This window comes from Salmo salar, chromosome ssa01 (assembly GCF_905237065.1).
Source record: "Salmo salar chromosome ssa01, Ssal_v3.1, whole genome shotgun sequence".
NCBI classification, from domain to species: domain Eukaryota; kingdom Metazoa; phylum Chordata; class Actinopteri; order Salmoniformes; family Salmonidae; genus Salmo; species Salmo salar.
The window spans coordinates 64,218,953-64,238,601 of NC_059442.1; the positions used below are offsets into that span (position 1 = coordinate 64,218,953).

At 41.9% G+C, this 19,649-nt stretch overlaps 1 protein-coding gene across 1 annotated transcript in view; it reads left to right on the plus strand.

Moving 5' to 3' along the window:
- tnr6 (Tumor necrosis factor receptor superfamily member 6) overlaps positions 1-16,484 on the plus strand; it is a 34,940-nt gene extending 18,456 nt beyond the window's left edge. Inside the window, 6 exon segments of the mRNA NM_001173649.1 lie at positions 2,912-3,029; positions 10,503-10,576; positions 10,710-10,805; positions 11,004-11,047; positions 11,813-11,831; positions 13,583-16,484. Of these exon segments, the coding sequence (NP_001167120.1) occupies positions 2,912-3,029; positions 10,503-10,576; positions 10,710-10,805; positions 11,004-11,047; positions 11,813-11,831; positions 13,583-13,905 (674 nt within the window). The 3' untranslated portion in view covers positions 13,906-16,484.
- Positions 16,485-19,649: the final 3,165 nt, after the last annotated feature.

A 19,649-nucleotide genomic window follows, 5' to 3' on the forward strand; every position in this document is an offset into this window, starting at 1 on the left:
ACACTTTGTGCAGCTGATTCCAAGAACCTGCACTATTTATTCGGAAGCACCGTGCTCGGATTAGCTCCCTTGTTAGCTTCTGGAGCTAAGTAACTTGCCAGCTTTCCATCCACCGGCGGTGTGCCAACGAACCCCACCTCCTCCATACCATCTACGTACGTTCATGAGCTCACCATAACCTGCTAGCAGCAGCCTGGATGAATGAGGGAAATCCCAGGTTACCTTTAGTTCATCTGCAAAATATTTAAACAGGGGTAAGCAAATTTTCACCGCTGAAGGGGACAGGAGGTAAATACCTTCCCCCAAACTGAGGGGGAGAAGATGGACAATCCATCCCCAGGTGATCTGCCGCCGTACGACACAGCTCCATCAAAGACACATTAACCTCTGGGCGGGCTCACGGGACGGACATCCAGCGAAAAATCCTATCTCCATTAGCATAACATTTTTTTCTTTCTTTTTCAAATATAGGACTATGTTATATCGTTTTATAGATACACATCTCCTGAATCGAACCACGTTGTCCGATTTCAAAAAAGCTTTACAGCAAAAGCAAAACATTAGATTATGTTAGAGGAGTATATCGTAAAAGTAGCCACATAGCCATTTTCCGACCAACCACATGCATCACAAATAACCAAAAACCAGCTAAATGCAGCACTAACCTTTGACAATCTACATCAGATGACACTCCTAGGACATCATGTTACACAATACATGCATTCTTTTGTTCGATAAAGTTCATATTTATATATAAAAACAGCATTTTACATTGGCGCGTGACGTTGACTAACTATTTTCCCTCAAATGCATCCGGTGAAACAGCGCTACAATTTACTAAATTACTATTCGAAAACATTTTTAAAATGTAATATTGTCATTCTAAGATTTATAGATAAATCTCTTGAAAGCACCTGTAATGCCAGATTTAAAAATAACTTTACTGGGTAATCACACTTTGCGATAAAAGGGGATGCGATACTCAGAAAAATAGGCTACCATTACAGGTCAGCGCCATCTTGGAACAATCGCATATCAAATCTACTCTTGTATACTAAATGTCAATAATCCCTTACCTTTGATTATCTTCATCAGAAAGCACTTCCAGGAATCCCAGTTCCACAACAAATGTATTTTCGTTCGAAAAAGTTAATCCTTTACGTCCCAATAGCTTGTTCTTGTTAGCGCATTCTGAAGGCTGCTCCAAAAGTTCCGTCGGCCGCGGGACTCCTCTTTCAATAAAATGCTTTTTAATTTTTATTTAGGTTCGTTCAAACATGTCAAACGTTGTATAACATTAATCTTTAGGGTCTTTTTCAACCAGAGCTCCAATAAGATTCAAGGGGGATGATTGCATTGTCTTTCTAAATGTTTCGAAAGGGGAGGGTGGCCAGGGGCGCCGGCGTCATAATGGTGATGGCCCTCCTCATGTGACCACTTTCCACAGCCTCTCATTCTGTCAGTTTTCACAGTAAGAGACTCAAACCACTTTGTAAAGACTGGGGACAGTCTTAGGGTGTTTTCTATCCACAATTATTAATTATATGCATATCCTAGCTTCTGAGTTTGAGTAGGAGTCCGTTTAAAATGGGCACAATTTTTTTCAAAATCGCTGTAGCGCCCCCTATCCTAGGCGACCGTCAAGAGGTTAACCCCCAATGGTTCACTCTCCCCCTCCGAATCCAATGCCGGGGCTTCAGGCTGCCCTGGACTGATGTCATCCGATTCACACTCTGAAAAACCTCGAGCCAACCAGAGATAGCATATCATCCCCGGAATCTGGACTTTGAACATTGCCAGAGAAACCGGAATTAGCTTCACTCGGCTAAGATGACATCCTTATCAACTCCAAACACCGCTGGTGCTCTCTCCTGGGCTCTCTCCCGGCCTCAAACAACCACATTTACTAGGTCGCCTCACCAGATGATTTTGAAACCCCTAGGGTATGATCAGAGGTTCAAAGTTGGCTAGTTAGCTTTTTTTTTTAACTCTTTGTCACAAGCGTCGTTAAGGACAGACCAAGGCGCAGCGAGTATAGTGCTCATTCTTACCTGTTTATTTAAATAGAACACTTAATCAAAGAAAAAACAAACGCCAGCAAACAGTTCCGTAAGGTTCACAGACTATAACGGAAAATAACCACCCACATACCCAAAGCAAAACACGCTGCCTAAGTATGGCTTCCAATCAGAGGCAACGAAAGACACCTGCCTCTGATTGGAAACCACACTCGGCCAAACCTGGAAAACTAAACATAGAAAATGAAAACTAGAACCGAAATCCCCTAGACACACAAAACAAACACCTCCTGCCACGCCCTGACCATACTACATTGACAAAAGACCCCTTTACTGGTCAGGACATGACAGTACCCCCCCCCCCCCGACGGTGCAGACCCCGACTGCACCTCAAAAAAAAAAACACAAAACAACCCCAAACCTAAAGGGAGGGAAGGGAGGGTGACGGTCCCTGTGCTACACCCCCCCCCCTTCCCAATCCTCCCACTACGGAGGTGGCTCTGGCTCTGGGCGTAGCTCCCGTTCAGAAGACTCTGGGGTGCGCGGCATCGCTGGAGGCCCCGGGCTGAGAGGCGTTGCTGGAGGCCCCAGGCTGAGAGGCGTCGCTGGAGGCCCCGGGCTGAGGATCTAAGTAATAGACAGTATGTCACGCCATACCGCCTTTTATAGTGACAGGTCACGTGGGTACACTAAGGGTGTGGAGTGAGGTCACGTGGGTACACTAAGGGTGTGGCGTGACTGTAAACATCTTTGATATTAAGCATATCAATCACATCATGTGAAGTAGTTCCCATAGGTCATTTGGCAACCCGTTACACTACTCAGAGAAACAAGGTTACATCAGTAACCCAACCTTGCCAATGTACTGCCACTGTGGTGTTTGTCCTTCGTAGCCAATCTGGAGGTGGAGGACAGATGCACCATCTTCAAGGACTCAGTATGTCGATGCCAGCAGGGCCACTACTGTAACAAGGGGAAGGAGCACTGCAGGGCCTGCTACCCATGTACCACGTAAGTTCAAGATACTTTAACCAAATAACTATCAAAATATATTGGTTTATAGTTTTCTAAAGGTTAAAGACACGTTGTTAAATCGGTAACATTTTACTGTAGGTGTCCTTATTCATGCATTCATCATGAAGTCTTTATAACAGCTACATAAACATATAAGCTGTCATAAGTAGTTTTAAATACACTGAACAAAAACATAAACGCAACATGTAAAGTGTTGGTCCCATATTTAGTGAGCTGAAATAGAAGATCCCAAAAATGTTCCATATGCACAAAAAGCTTATTTCTCTGATTTTTGTGCACAAATGTGTTTACATCCCTGTTGGGCATTTCTCCTTCGCCAAACTAATCCATCCACCTGACAGGTGTGGCATATGAAGAAGCTGATTGAACAGCATGATCATTACACAGGTGCACCTTGTGCTGGGGACAATAAAAGGCAACTCTAAAATGTGCAGTTATGGCTCACAACACAATGCCATAGATGTCTCAAGTATTGGGGGAGTATGCAATTGGCTGACTGCAGGAACGTCCACCAGGACTGTTGCCAGAGAATTGAATGTTAATTTCTCTACCATAACGTTGTTATAGAGAATTTCACAGTATGCCCAACAGGCCTCACAACTGCAGACTACGTGTATGGCGTAATGTTGGCGAGCTGTTTGCTGATGTCAACAAAGTTCCCCATGGTGGCGGTTGGGTTATGGTATGGGCAGGCATAAGCTACGACAATGAACACAATTGCATTTTATTGATGACAATTTGAATGCACAGAGATACCGTGACGAGAACCTGAGGCCCATTGTCGTGCCATTCATCCGCCGCCATCACCTCATGTTTTAGCATGATAATGCACGGCCCTATGTCGGAAGGATCTGTGCACAATTCCGGGAAGCTGAAAATGTCCCAATTCTTCCATGGACTGCATACTCACCAGACATGTCACCAATTGATCATGTTTGGGATGCTCTGGGTCGACGTGTACGACACCATGTTCCAGTTCCCACCAATATCCAACAACTTCTCACAGCCATTGAATATGAGTGGGACAACATTCCACAGACCACAATCAACAGCCTGATCAACTCTATGCGAAGGAGATGTGTCGCGCTGCATGAAGCAAATGGTGGTCACACCAGATACTGACTGATTTTCTGATTCACGCCCCTGCCTTTTTTTAAGGTATCTGTGACCAACAGATGCGTATCTGTATTCCCAGGCATGTGAAAACCATAGATTATGGCCTCATTAATTCATTTCAGTAGACTGATATCCTTATATGAACTGTTACTCAGTCAAATCTTTGAAATTGTTGCATGTTGCGTTTGTATTTTTGTTCAGGATAGTTATGAGTAATGGCATAAGATGTTATAAAACTAGTTATAATTGGTGTTATAGATGACTGTTCATCCTGTTGTCATATGCTCTAATGTCAACTGTTAATAACAACTACTATTACACTGCATGACAATTTATGTCATATGTTATTACATGCTACATAAGTGTCTACATACCATATGTTGTAACTGGACTTTATATGGGGCTTTCTATAAATAATGGGGCCGATGTGTGACATTGTGATCCACATTTCTAAATGGTTGAAACAAAAATAAATTAGATTTTCATGCAGTTCCACATGTACTTAGAGGAATAAAAGTGAATATATGCAAATTGCCCCATAACTCCACCTATACAACCACATAGGCCTAGCTCTATACATCATTTAAGCAGGGTTCATACATTGGCAAGTCAAATTCAAGGACTTTCAGGTGCTTACTTGTAATTTTCAACGACCTCAATGTTGTACAATTGTTTAATTTATATATGGCCTAATATATGCCCCCCCCCAAAAAAAAAAGCATGCAAAAAGATTTTTATTTTTTTAAAGTAGGCCATTACCACTTTAAAAATAGCGATTATTTTAAGCCTTGTTAATTATTATTAGATTCTTAAATATGTGAGAATAATGTGGACATTGCCTGACTAAATGGATGCATGCATGGGGATTGTTGTGGCCGACGCAGGCACACATAAGAAATCTATGAATAGCAGTAGCATTAAGCTCACAATTTGAAACTCACCATTGCTGTTTTTATCATGAGAAAGTGACAAAATATATGATATAGCGACGGCTTACATTACCATAAATGCAAGGACAGAAAAGTGTCACCCGATTTTGGACAAATCCATCAAGACACCAACCATGATAAAGGATTAAACATAGGTTTTAAATCAACTTGTGAATTTGATTGAATATAGCTATGATCCCTCCTTATATCTTAATGTAATGACATGAACACATTTGGAAGTGTAGGAAGTTGTCCAGTTTAGGAAATCCTCACTGGTACCCTAGTTTATAGAAAGACCCATATCATTTACCAAACTCTGTGTCACATTATTACGGTGAACGGAATGATGGATGTCATAACCATGCCATTATTAGAGTGTGCACAGACACCTTAAGTAAAGTGACATTAATTTGAGGTGTTATAAAACAGTTATGAAGGTGCTTATACTATCACAAAACCATTCAGGATCTCCAAGAAACATGGATACATACGTAGTTAGGATTTTTATATATATATATATATATATATATATATATATATTTTTTTTTTATTATTATTTTTTATTATTTTTTTTACAACAAATGAAACAAACTGCTCTGGGGCAGAACATGATTTGTGACAGCTCTGAAAAAAGGAAGTTGTGCAGGCAACTGTAACAATGTGTAACGGCCGTCGTACGTAACGGACAAAGGCGCAGCGGGTTGAGTGCTCATCTTAACTTTTATTTGAACATGTAACAAACAAAACAAGAAAACGATCGAACGAACAGTGTTGCAGGCTAACACACAGCAGTACAACAACAACTTCCCACGAAGGGACAGGTGAAAACAGGGTATGACTCTCAATCAGCAACAACGATGTACAGCTGTTCCTGATTGAGAGCCATACCAGGCCAACAAAGAAATACACAACATAGAAAAACATAGAAATACAAAACAAGAACATTACCCAAAAACCCTGGAACACATAAATCAAACACCCCTCTTACATAAATACATATCCCATTAAACCCCGAACCACATAAAACAAATACCCCCTGCCACGTCCTGACCAAACTACAATAACCAATAACCCCTTATACTGGTCAGGATGTGACACAATGACATAAATGGCTAGCGCTCTAAGTAATTGCAACATATAGCTCTCTGGACAACCTGGTCTCAAAGCATTTCATATTATTCTGTAAGTAAATCCTAGACACTCAATTTAGTACAATATGTTATGTTTTACATGGTATTTTATTAATTTGTGGATGTCCAATACCCATTTCGTATGATATGTTATAAATTACAATTCCTATTATATGTTGTTCCACTGGATATCATAAGGTGAATCCACCAATTTGTAAGTCGCTCTGGATAAGAGCGTCTGCTAAATGACTTAAATGTAATGTAAATGTAAATATGTTACAAATTTGCAAAACATAGAATATGTTACGCATTTGCAAAAAGAGGAGAGGAAAGGGTGGTAGGGAGGTAGGGAAGGAAAGAAAGCTGAAAATGAGGAAAGGAATTGAGGAAAAGAGGAAAGGAATATAGAAAAGGAGAGAAAGAAACAGAGATAGGAAATGAGGAAAGGGAGTGAGGAAAGGAATCTAAGAAAGAAAATGAGGAGTTCACATGAATGTGGTAGGGATTAATCATGTCCAATAGAAAGGAATGGAAGAAGGAAAGGGAGCTAGAAAAGGAAGAAAGGAAAAGGAGCAAGGAAGGGTGGAAAGGAATCTATGAATGAAAAGGAGGAGTTCACATGTGTGGTAGAGATTAACCACAGCCAGTAGAGAGGAAAGGAAAGGATGAGAAGTTCACATTCCCCCTCAAGCCGATACCATGACGGCCCTCAAAGAACTACACTGGACTTTATGCAAACTGGAAACCACAGATCCTGAGGCTGCATTTATTATAGCTGGGGATTTTAACAAAGCAAATTTGAGGAAAACGCTACCGAAGTTCTATCAACACATTGAATGTAGTACTCGCGCTGCTAAAACACTCGTCCACTGCTACTCCAACTTGCGTGATGCCTACACGGCCCTCACCCACCCTTCCTTCGGCAAATCTGATCACGACTCCATTTTGCTCCTCCCTTCATATTGCCAGAAACTGAAACAGGACATACCCGTGCTAAGGACTATTCAATGCTGGTCTGACCAATCCGAATCCACGCTTCAAGATTGTCTTGATCACGCGGACTGGTATATGTTCCGTGTAGCCTCCGAGAATAACATTGATGAATACACTGATATGGTGACTGAGTTTATCAGGAAGTGTATTGGAGATGTTGTACCCACTGTGACTATTAAAACCTACTCAAACCAGAAACCGTGGATAGATGGCAGCATTCACGCAAAACTGGAAGCACGAACCACCGCATTTAACCATGGCAAAGTTACTGAGAATATTGCCGACTATAAACAGTGTAGTTATTCCCTCCGTAAGGCAATCAAACAGGCAAAATGTCAGTATAGAGACAAAGTGGATTCGCAATTCAACGGCTCAGACATGAGTCTTATGTCTGTAGACACTGCCACAATCACAGACTACAAAGGGAAAACCAGCCACGTCGTGGTCACCGATGGTGTTGTGTTCGAACAAGCTAAACACCTTCTTTGCCCGCTTTGAGAATAACACAGTGCCACCGACGTGGTCTGCTACCAAGGACTGTGTGCTCTCCTTCTCCGTGGCCGACGTGAGTAAGACATTTAAGCGTGTTAACTCTCGCAAGGCTGCCGGCCCAGACGGCATCCCTAACCGCATCCTCAGAGCATGCACAGACCAGCTGGCTGGAGTGTTTACGGACATATTCAATCTCTCCCTATCCCAGTTTGCTGTCCCCGCATGCTCCAAGATGTCCACCATTGTTCCTGTACCCAAAAATGCAAAGGTAAAGGAACTCAATTACTATCGCCCCACAGCACTCATGCATGCCATCATGAAGTGCTTTGAGAGACTAGTCAAGGATCATATCACCTCTACCTTACCTGACACCATAGACCGATTGAGAGTATCCTGTCGGGCTGTATCACCGCCTGGTATGTCAACTGCACCGCTCGCATTCTGCAGGGCTCTCGAGGGTGGTGAGGTCTGCCCAACACGTCACTGGGGACAAACTACCTGCCCTCCAGGACACCTACAGCACCTGATGTCACAGGATGGCCAAAAAGATCATCAAGGACAACAACCACCCGAGCCACTGCCTGTTCATCCCGCTATCATCCAGAAGGCGAGGTCAGTACAGGTGCATCAAAGCTGTGACCGAGAGACTGAGAAACAGCTTCTATCTCAAGGCCAATAGCCATCAGTAGGTACCTTAGAGGCTGCTGCCCTATATACATAGACTTGAAATCACTGGCCAGTTTAATAAGGGAACACTGGTCACTTTAAATAATGTTTACATATTTTGCATTACTCATCTCATATGTATATACTGTATTCTATTCTACTGTATCTTTGTGGCTGACACTCCGACATTGCTCGTCCAAAAATGTATATATTCTTAATTCCATTCCTTTACTTTGGATTTGTGTTTATTGTGTGTATTGTTGTGAAATGTTTTGATATTACTTGTTAGATATTACTGCACTCTTAGAGCTAGAAACACAAGCATTCCGCTACACCCGCAATAACATCTGCTAAACATGTGTACTGTTTGTGACCAATCAAATTTGATTTGATTTGATTTCACACTACACTGACACTCCAACACACACACGCACACACACACACACTACATACGCTCACACACACAAAAAACACACACAAATGCATATTCATGCCACACTCACACATAGGCACACTTCACTTACACTGCTGCTCCTCTGTTTATTATATATCCTGATGGCCAATTTACTTTTACCCCTACCTACATGTACATATTACCTCAATTACCTAGTACTCCTGCACATTGACTCGGTACTGGTACTCCTTGTGTATAGCCTTGTTATTGTTATTTTATTGTGTTACTATTTGCTTTATTTTTTCATAATATACTGTACATTGTTACTGTAGCCTGCACATCTTCCTTTCTCCACAGCTTTCACAATTCCTTCTGTGATTTTGTTATAGAATAATATTTGCTTTGATTTAGTTTCAAAATTGTTGTGCTTTTTGGCAAGTTGTTGTTATTATAATAATGTTTTTTAAAATCTGGATATGGTCCAATTTGTACAACTCAGTAGTTTGTCTTGTCTAAATAAAAAAATCCTAAGTGCTCCAATATACACGTTTCTTGGCGATCCTAAATGGTTTTGTGATACTCTCAACTCTGTGGTATTAAGGCATTCATTACTGTTTTATAACACCTCAAATTAATATCACTTTACTTAACGCTGGAATCTTTAATGGTGAAACTGCCATGTCCTTTTGCGACTAAACAACAACAAAGAAGTTACAGATTTTGTTTCCTTTGGACATCATTGCACGTGCGATAAAACATCAGAAATGTACCGTTTTTTTTATCATGTACCTTCTCAACTCTGCTTTGTCGACTAAACAAAAACAATAACATTGGCGGTGGGGCAGACAGTGGCGCTGTTTCCACTACTGAGGATTCCATTTTTAAGTTGTTTGTGCACACTCTCTAATGGCATATGACATGTTTATGACACCCATCATTCCATTCAATGTAATAATGTGACACAGAGTTTGGTAAATGATATAACGCATGGTCATAACATCTGGAGTGTAGACACTTATGTAGCTTGTAATAACATATGACATAAGTTGTTAGGCAGACTGTGTAATAGCCGTTGTTATTAACAGTTGACATTAGACCATATGACAACAGGATGAACAGTTGTCTATAAAGTTTAAAGTATACTTCCCAGTCGAAACAGGGACATTTGAGCTTAGTCGAAGTTTGGTTGCCACGGTCTACGCGTGATTGGTCAACAGTAGGGATTCTTTAATGAAGTGTTGTCATTCAACGACCTACAACTAGCAAATGTTTTCATTTGAGAAATACTGCACCAAACATCTTAATTTGATGTCAAATTGCCTGATTAAGACCTCCTTGGCCAAAAAGTTTTTTATAATATTATGCCGTTACTCATAACTGTTTAAAATGTATGACATATGACAAATATGTAATATGTCATGTAAATGTAAATATTGTAATGTGTTATATCAGTGTTTCTTAATCCAGGTCCTGGGGACCCAAAGAGGTGCAAATGTTTGTTTTTGCCTAGGCACTACACACCTGATTCAAATCATTAAAGCTTGATGCAGAGTTGATCATTTTAATCAGCTGTAGTATTAAGGCAAAAACAAAAATGTGCACCCCTTTGGGTCCCCAAGACCAGGATTAAGATAGACATGATAAAGAATGCATGAATTAGGGCACCTACAGTAAAGTTAGGGCACCTACAGTAAAGTGCTATCATCAAATCTTTTCATTTCTCTTGAAGATGCAGGGAAGAGGGCATCAAGGTAGCCTGTACCGCCACCAACAACACCATATGCAATGCCTTCAAAGAACAAGGTTTGGGAATTGAGCAAAACCATAACATTTCAATGCATTACAATGATTTGGAAGATGTGCTTTCACTTACAGTATGAATGTTATAAGGTTGTTTTTTATCTAAACATTGGGCTTTTATTTTCCTTTCTTGCAGGAAGCAATTTGGCAGCAGTATTGGTCCTGACTACTGTTCTTCTTGTCGCTTTGATTGTGATCTTTTGCCTGTGGAAAAATAATAAATATTGTTTTGGTAAGTGTTGGTCATTCTGCCAGTTGTAGGCTATGCTAAATCACCAAAAGGGGGCAGAAGAGGTTCTTCTCTAATTTTGCTAGTAAGGTGTTTGAAGAGCACAGAAGTCTGGCTTGTTGAAAAGCTCCCTTTCCAAAAGTATCTGGTTTTGAGTCGTCCTTGAAATAGCATTGACATGTCTCCAATTTCCTTTGTTAGGGCCAAATGGTGGTTTGACAGAACTGCCCAACCGGAGTTTAGAGGTAAATATCTTCAATTTATACAAGGGGTGGGTCTGAACCTGAATGGTTAAAAGCACATTCCAGTCGGTGTCTATTCCACAAGTTATCACCGGCTAAATCTATGACATTAAAATGCCTATTTACTCTGTTCCATCTGACATTTTTATGGATATATACAAAGAAATATAAATTGAAAAAAGGTCAAACGAAACGAAGTGCAGCTAGTTTGCAGTCTTCCCAGCTTCAGTTTGAAGTGATTGTGTTAGCTGTGTCGTTGGCTAGCTCCTCTGAACAACATTGTCCTAATGAGAGCACATTTTCTATGCCAGGCGAAATCGTGCCTCGTTAACTCATGGATGTATCCTCATAGAAAACAGCTTAAATAAATGCAAATGCAGCTGTCTGCACTGTTTGTCGTGACTGTAAATTAACCGTAGTTGGCTAGCTAGCAAGCAAGCAAGTGAAAAGAATGTTGCCAGCCAGTATGGCAATGGAACATTTGAAACAAACGACCAGCCGGCTTGGGTAGTAACCCTATATTTGTGTAGGGACTATATATTGTGGACTTCGTCTTGGGCCTAACAACACCCGTGCCAATATATCCTCCAAACACCAGCTTCTTGAAAGTGTCACAGTACTCCACTCTGTCCCTGACTACAGCCACCGCTTAAAACACAGACATGCATCTCTAGTGCTACATCACTGTTACATATCATGTCACCTATTATAATTTGTGAGTTAAATATCAATGATGAATGTGTTTTACATGTATTTATTTTTTTGCAGGAAATGCAGCCACTGAGAGGTAAGAACATCATCAATGTTACTACTGATGTGTGCCATGCGTGCTAATATGAACCTTATGTACAGTATCTCACAAAAGTGAGTACACCCCTCACATTTTTGTAAATATTTGAGTATATCTTTTCATGTGACAACACTGAAGAAATGACACTTTGCTACAATGTAAAATAGTGAGTGTACAGCTTGTATAACAGTGTAAATTTGCTGTCCCCTCAAAATAACTCAACACACAGCCATTAATATCTAAACCTCTGGCAACAAAGTGAGTACACCCCTAAGTGAAAATGTCCAAATTGGGCCCAATTAGCCATTTTCCTTCCCCGGTGTCATGTGCCTCGTTAGTGTCACAAGGTCTCAGGTGTGAATGGGGAGCAGGTGTGTTAAATTTGGTGTCATCGCTCTCACACTCCCTCATACTGACTGGTCACTGGAAGTTCCACATGGCACCTCATGGCAAAGAACTCTCTGAGGATCTGAAAAAAAGAATTGTTGCTCTACATAAAGATGGCCTTGGCTATAAGAAGATTGCCAAGACCCTGAAACTGAGCTGCAGCACGGTGGCCAAGACCATACAGCGGTTTAACAGGACAGGTTCCACTCAGAACAGGCCTCGCCATGGTCGACCAAAGAAGTTGAGTGCACGTGCTCAGCGTCATATCCAGAGGTTGTCTTTGGGAAATAGACGTATGAGTGCTGCCAGCATTGCTGCAGAGGTTGAAGGGGTGGGGGGTCAGCCTGTCAGTGCTCAGACCATACGCCGCACACTGCATCAAATTGGTCTGCATGGCTGTCGTCCCAGAAGGAAGCCTCTTCTAAAGATGATGCACAAGAAAGCCCGCAAACAGTTTGCTGAAGACAAGCAGACTAAGGACATAGGTTACTGGAACCATGTCCTGTGGTCTGATGAGACCAATAAACTTATTTGGTTCAGATGGTTCAGATGGTGTGACGACAACCAGGTGAGGAGTACAAAGACAAGTGTGACTTGCCTACAGTCAAGCATGGTGGTGGGAGTGTCATGGTCTGGGGCTGCATGAGTGCTGCCGGCACTGGGGAGCTACAGTTCATTGAGGGAACCATGAATGCCAACATGTACTGTGACATACTGAAGCAGAGCATGATCCCCTCTCTTCGGAGACGGGGCCGCAGGGCAGTATTCCAACATGATAACGACCCCAAACACACCTCCAAGACGACCACTGCCTTGCTAAAGAAGCTGAGGGTAAAGGTGATGGACTGGCCAAGCATGTCTCCAGACCTAAACCCTATTGAGCATCTGTGGGGCATCCTCAAACGGAAGGTGGAGGAGTGCAAGGTCACTAACATCCACCAGCTCCGTGATGTCATCATGGAGGAGTGGAAGAGGACTCCAGTGGCAACCTGTGAAGCTCTGGTGAACTCCATGCCCAGCAGTGCTGGAAAATGATGGTGGCCACACAAAATATTGACACTTTGGGCTCAATTTGGATATTTTCACTTAGGGGTGTACTCACTTTTGTTGTCAGCGGTTTAGACATTAATGGCTGTGTGTTTTGTTATTTTGAGGGGACAGCAAATTGACACTGTTATACAAGCTGTACACTCACTACTTTACATTGTAGCAAAGTGTCATTTCGTCAGTGTTGTCATATGAAAAGATATACTCAAATATTTAGAAAAATGTGAGGGGTGTACTCACTTTTGTGAGATACTGTATGTTATTTCCAACTAAGAATTACCCATAATCCCTATTTCTTCTTTGGTTGGTTTCAGGTGTTGATCTCAGGCCACACCTCCCAGACATCGCTAAGACCTTGGGGTGGAAGGACATGAAACAGTTGGCCGAGGGCAGTGGGATGACACATACCGACATAGAATCCCACCAGCTGAACTTTCCCAATGACTCCCAGGAGCAATGCTCCAGCCTACTGAGGGCCTGGGTGGAGAAGGAGGGGATGACCACAGCCTCTGAGACACTGGTCCAGACTCTACGCCGCATGAAGAAAAAGGTCAAGGCAGAGGATATCATGGCTATCATCAGCAACAAGGAGGATGCCATCACAAGGAAAAACTCAGGATCAGATGCAGTGCCTTAGAAGCACAAGCATTTCGCTACACTTGCATTAACATCTGCTAACCATGTTTATGTGACCAATACAATATTAGTAGTACTGTTCATGCCAGTCAAGATGCCAGTATAGCTGGTTTTAACAGTCTCTTGAGGTTCAGTTTCATCAGTAACAGGTAAGACCTCTGTTGTTGCAGGGACGAACTCACCCGAGTCCCGATGAGATAAAGCCATCAGCAGCTTCATCCTGTGCTGTGACTCCTTGAGCTGTTGCATTCAGTAATTGGTCTACATTTGTGCGCCAGATCATGTTGGGGCCTACATTCACAGTGTAGGTCAAGGGTCCTGTCTTTGACACAATCTCGCCAGCTTGCCATTTCTGGTTTGGGCTCTTTTAGTTTCTGGCAATAACTTCCTGTCCAATGTCAAAGGTTCTGAGTTGCGTTTGTTTTTGTTTTGGGGAACACTTACTGTTGAATGTGTCAGCAGGTTTGCAGGTAGCAAATGGAAATAAAATTACATTGTACATTAGAATAGTTAAATCCTTCTCTCTTTCCCAAGCCAAACGTATCCCTCTCTACCACCCCAGTTTCTCTCCCCTTTACACCAGCCAAGCCAAGCTTCCCTCAACCTCCCATCCTTGTCCACCCAAGCCAAGCTTGGCCTTATTTCTCATTCTTGGCCATCCTTTCCCACCCTTACCCACCCAAGCCAAGATTGTCCCAACCGCCCATATTTTCCCACTCTCTCTTCCTCTCAGACACACATTCACACACACACACGCACACACACACACGGACACACATATAGAAGTTATTGACATGCATGCTATATCATCCCATTTGAATTGTCTTCAGTGTCCATGTAGCCCATTGGCTTCGGATACTTCTATCATTAATTCACCGAGCAGAACAGTTACTTGGGAAAGTCTAGTGTAGATTGTTTTGGGGGGAGGGGGAATTAATATTGTCTCAATTTATGATAAACTGGTTTTAGGCATCATTGTATCTAGCCTACATTGTGCTCATCGCTTTTTCCCCGCTTCATTCTCTTCTCAGTAAATGGGACTCTCCTTGTTGAACTGGAAAGGTTTCTTGCAGCTTGATTTGGGCTTCGTCGGTGCTTGTGAATTCCATCCTTTACCTTCCCTTCCATACCCACAGCACTGCTGGGAAGCGGAGCTGAGGTTTAATCCCTTTTTCCTCCAGTGACTGTCTGATCGGGATGTAATCCAATGCGTCTTTTTCTCAGCTTTGCAGATAGGTCCTGGAAGAATTGAATAGTCTGGCCGTGGATTTTAATTCAGTTCAACCATTTATCTATAACATGACACCTCAACACATACCCAATACACCATATCTCCTCACCTCCTACTTAAATTGTCACCATTAGGAGCAACAGTCGTGAGAAGGAACTTTGAGCCACTAGGTGACCCTGCTGGGTCAGGGTGTCACCCGGTAATAGTTCTGAACCTCTTACTGGTGGTTCTTTTGGTGTTGCTTTACTCAACTGTAACTGATCTGTGTGCCTTTTCCAGATGACGTCCTCTGCATTCTGGACAGTGTAGTACACATGACCAGTCTGAGAAATGAGTTTAGCATGAACCCACTTTGGTCCGCTGAGGTAGTTTCTTGGGACTCGAGCTGCAGACACTAACTTGCGATGCGCATCCACGGGCACAAGAAACATTCTGTCTTTGAATGGACCTGCAAAGTTGGTGTGTGTGTGTGTGTTGCCACGCCTCCTCCGACCAATCCCACAAATGAAGAGGTGCAAGTTGAGGTATGTTGCGAACCTTCTGACAAGGATTTTTTTTTTTGCTTTTTCCTCGATGCTTACATCAAAAAGACGTCATGAAAAATATGTGTTAATCTGGTTGTGATCTGGATATAAGACGTCCCGACCAGATTTCAACTCTCAAAATACGTCTTTATCATGTTGTATGCCCACTGGGTGGTGTATGGTTGTAGGCAGTTTATATTTGTCATGCAGCCAACTATTGTAAATTTGCAAAGGTCTTTGTTGAATTGTTTTCCATTGTGTCAATGTATTTTGTTTATACCCATGTAAGTCATATGATGTATACTGTACCGGTAGTAATAAAGATGGGCCCTATTTTATTGAAAAATACAACAACTATAGCCTTTATTAACAGTATTGGACAACACCACTTCACATCTCTTGTATTCTTAGACATGTGCGCTGCATTGTAGGCTATTCTGTTGAAATGCAGGCCAAATTATGGAAAATAGCCAAATAAAGTCAGTCATGGGAGAATTAAAAAAAAAAATTGACAGGGTGTAGGCCTACAATGTTTGTCTCCATTATGTTTTTCCTGGCTCTACAACTGTCATACCTTTAGTCTGAGGGAGACTTCAAGGAACAGACTAAATCCACCATTAATTAACAACTTTCATTAGTCAAGATGACACAACTTCATGGCATAAAGGCAGTTGTATCAATGGTAGGCTACATTGCAGTTTACAGGGGAAGTGCCAAATAGTTGTTCAACATCTCAAAGGCTAACAGTTTATTTGGCATTTCACTGTACATGCTTGTAATTTTAGTTAATGTTGAAGTTCTATTAAAAATGTGAACATTTTGAAAGGGTGCTTACATCCATTCTCTTTATTTTGTGGTTCCTTCCTATCTACTGTAAACACAACCAAAATGTTTAATGAAGAAATTACAAGAGTCAAAGTTACATGAACTGTGCAGCTATTTATCCCTTTCAGGATACATCATCTGACCTAATACCCCACTACAATAGTGATTAACTTTAACTATCATTGACACTAAGTAAAATGAATTGGGCATTTGCTAAATCAGTTTGTAAGGCTTTTCCTTTAATTGTTTACTGGAAGCAAATTCTTGATAGATACAATGCAATCAGTGCTATGTTTGGTTATCGGAGAAGGTTGCATTCCCTCAAAAACACATTTTCAAAAGGTTATCTTACTTCCTTCCATGGCACACAGTTCAATATTGTGTCAACAGTGAGTCACTCTGCTCTCTTTCTATTTGGAGGGGCAGACTGCTGCCTCAAGAACGTTCACAGAGTTAACACATGGTTGTGTTTCATGGTTCTTCTGGATCACCTTGCAATGCACAGCAAAAAGTACACAATAGCAATACCCAACAGCAACTTGTTTGAAGACGTAAAAGAGCTCTCAAGCTGAATAGCTATGATATCCAATATAGAAGTTGCAATGACATTTCATTACATATTTTTTATCTAATTGTTCTTCAGGTGTTGGGCTGAGGCATTGTCAGAGTCGACGAGATGCTGGCGTGAAGGGTGACACTGTGGTTTGGTCTCCTCCCTGAGTACTAGGGAGCAAGGATGCAGGGGGTTTGTTGAGGGTGGACCCATCAGTTCCAAGACCCTCATGCTCGATAAGGGAGTCCTAATCAGCTTCTGTGAGAGATCAATCCACACCTCAGCCCATGAGAACTGGAGGTTGCAGGAATTTGTTAAGGGCTTCACTGAAGACCTGCTGAAGTCCCTGAGAAGTTTGTGTGACAGGTAGGCTGACATGGAGGTGGGGTCTTTTCGGGCGTTGGGAGGATGTTTGAGTCATGGAGGGTGAGCAAGCCCCTGATGTGGGTTCTCATTGTCCTTTTCACCCCACCGGAGGCGTACTCCTTCCAGCTGTGGTGCAGCCCCACCAGTGATGTGCCCCTGGACATGCAGGGCTGTGGCAGGATCAAGGTGACATGGATTGGGTAGAATGAGGACGGCTGTCTCTGTGGCTCTGCCAACCTGGGTGAAAACATGCTATGCTTGCTGCATAGCAAAAATTAAAAGCCCATAGCTGACCACGTCCCGTACTTCTGTGCTCCAAGAACACGCCTTCTATGGCCAGGGACCAGGTCATGAAATGGTTCCTGATCTCTGTGACAAAAGCCTGGGGACAGATTTTTCACAAGTACGAGTTTGAGTACACTTCAGATCAGATAAAATGTTATTGGTCACATACACATGGTTAGAAGATGTTATTGCGAGTGTAGCGAAATGCTTGTGCTTATAGTTCCACCAGTGCAGTAATATCTAAAAAGAAATCTAACAATTCCACAACAACTACCTAATACACATATATCTAAGGGATGGAATAAGAATATATACATATAAATATATGGATGAGCAATGACCGAACGGCATAGGCAAGATGCAATAGATGGTATGAAAATACAGTATTTATATATGGGATGAGTAATGCAAGATATGTAAACATTATTAAAGTGTCATTATTAAAGTGACGAGTGATCTATTTATTAAAGTGGCCAATGATTTCAAGTCTATGTAGGCAGCAGCCTCTCTGAGGTAGTGAAGGCTGTTTAACAATCTGATGGACTTGAGATAGATGTTTTTCAGTGTCTGACCAAACAGGTCAGGGACAAAGTTGTGGAGAAGTACAGATCAGAGTTGGGTTATAAAACAATATTAGAAACTTTGAACATCCCACAGAGCACCATTAAATCCATTATTAAAAAAATTGAAAGAATATGGCACCACAACAAACCTGCCAAGAGACTCACGGACTAGGCAAGGAGAGCATTAATCAGAGGCAACAAAGAGACCAAAGATAACCCTGAAAGCAAAGCTCCACAGCAGAGATTGGAATATCTGTCTATTGGACCACTTTAAGCTGTACAGTCCACAGAGCTGGGCTTTACAGAAGAGTGTCCAGAAAAAATCCATTGCTTAAAGAAAAAAATAAGCAAACACATTTGGTGATAGCCAAAAGGCATGCGGGAGACTCCCCAAAACATATGGAAGAAGGTACTCTGGTCAGATGAGACTAAAATTGAGCTTTTTGGCCATCAAGAAAAATGCTATGTCTGGTGCAAACCCAACACCTCTCATCACCCCGGGAATACCATCCCCACAGTGCAGCATGGTGGCGGCAGCAGCATCATGCTGTGGGGATGTTTTTCATCGGCAGGGACTGGGAAACTGGTCAGGTTTGAAGGAATGATGGATGGCGCTAAATACAGGGAAATTCTTGAGGGAAACCTGTTTCAGTCTTCAGAGATTTGAGACTGGGATAGAGGTTCACCTTCCAGCAGGACAATGACCCTAAGCATAGTGCTAAAGCAACACTCGAGTGGTTTAAGGGGAAACATTTAAATGTCTTGGAATGGCCTAGTCAAAGTCCAGACCTCAATCCAATTGAGAATCTGTGGTATGACTTAAAGATTGCTGTACACCAGTGGAAGCCATCCTTATAGAGACATACCCCAAGAGACTTGCAGCTGTAATTGCTGCAAAAGGTGGCTCTACAAAGTATTTACTAGTTATGCATGCTCAAGTTCAGTTTTTTGTCTTATTGTTTGTTTCAAATAAAAAAATATTTTCCATCTTGAAAGTTTTAGGCATTTCACAAGCCACTATACATATGAGATGAGCAAAGCAAGATTTGTACAAGATTTGTATACATTATTAAGTGATTAAGATACCGTATAATAGTATAGAATACAGTATATACATATGAGATGAGTAATGCTCGATATGTAAACATTATTAAAATTACTAGTGTTCCATTCCTTAAAGTGACAGTGATTTCTAGTCTATGCCTATAGGCAGCAGCCTCTAATGTGCTAGTGATGACTGTTTAACAGCCTGATGGCCTTGAGATAGAAGCGGTTTTTCAGTCTCTCGGTCCCAGCTTTGATGCGCCTGTACTGACCTCACCTTCTGGATGATAGCGGGGTGAACAGGCAGTGGCTCGGGTGGTTGATGTCCTTGATGATCTTTTTGGCCTTCCTGTG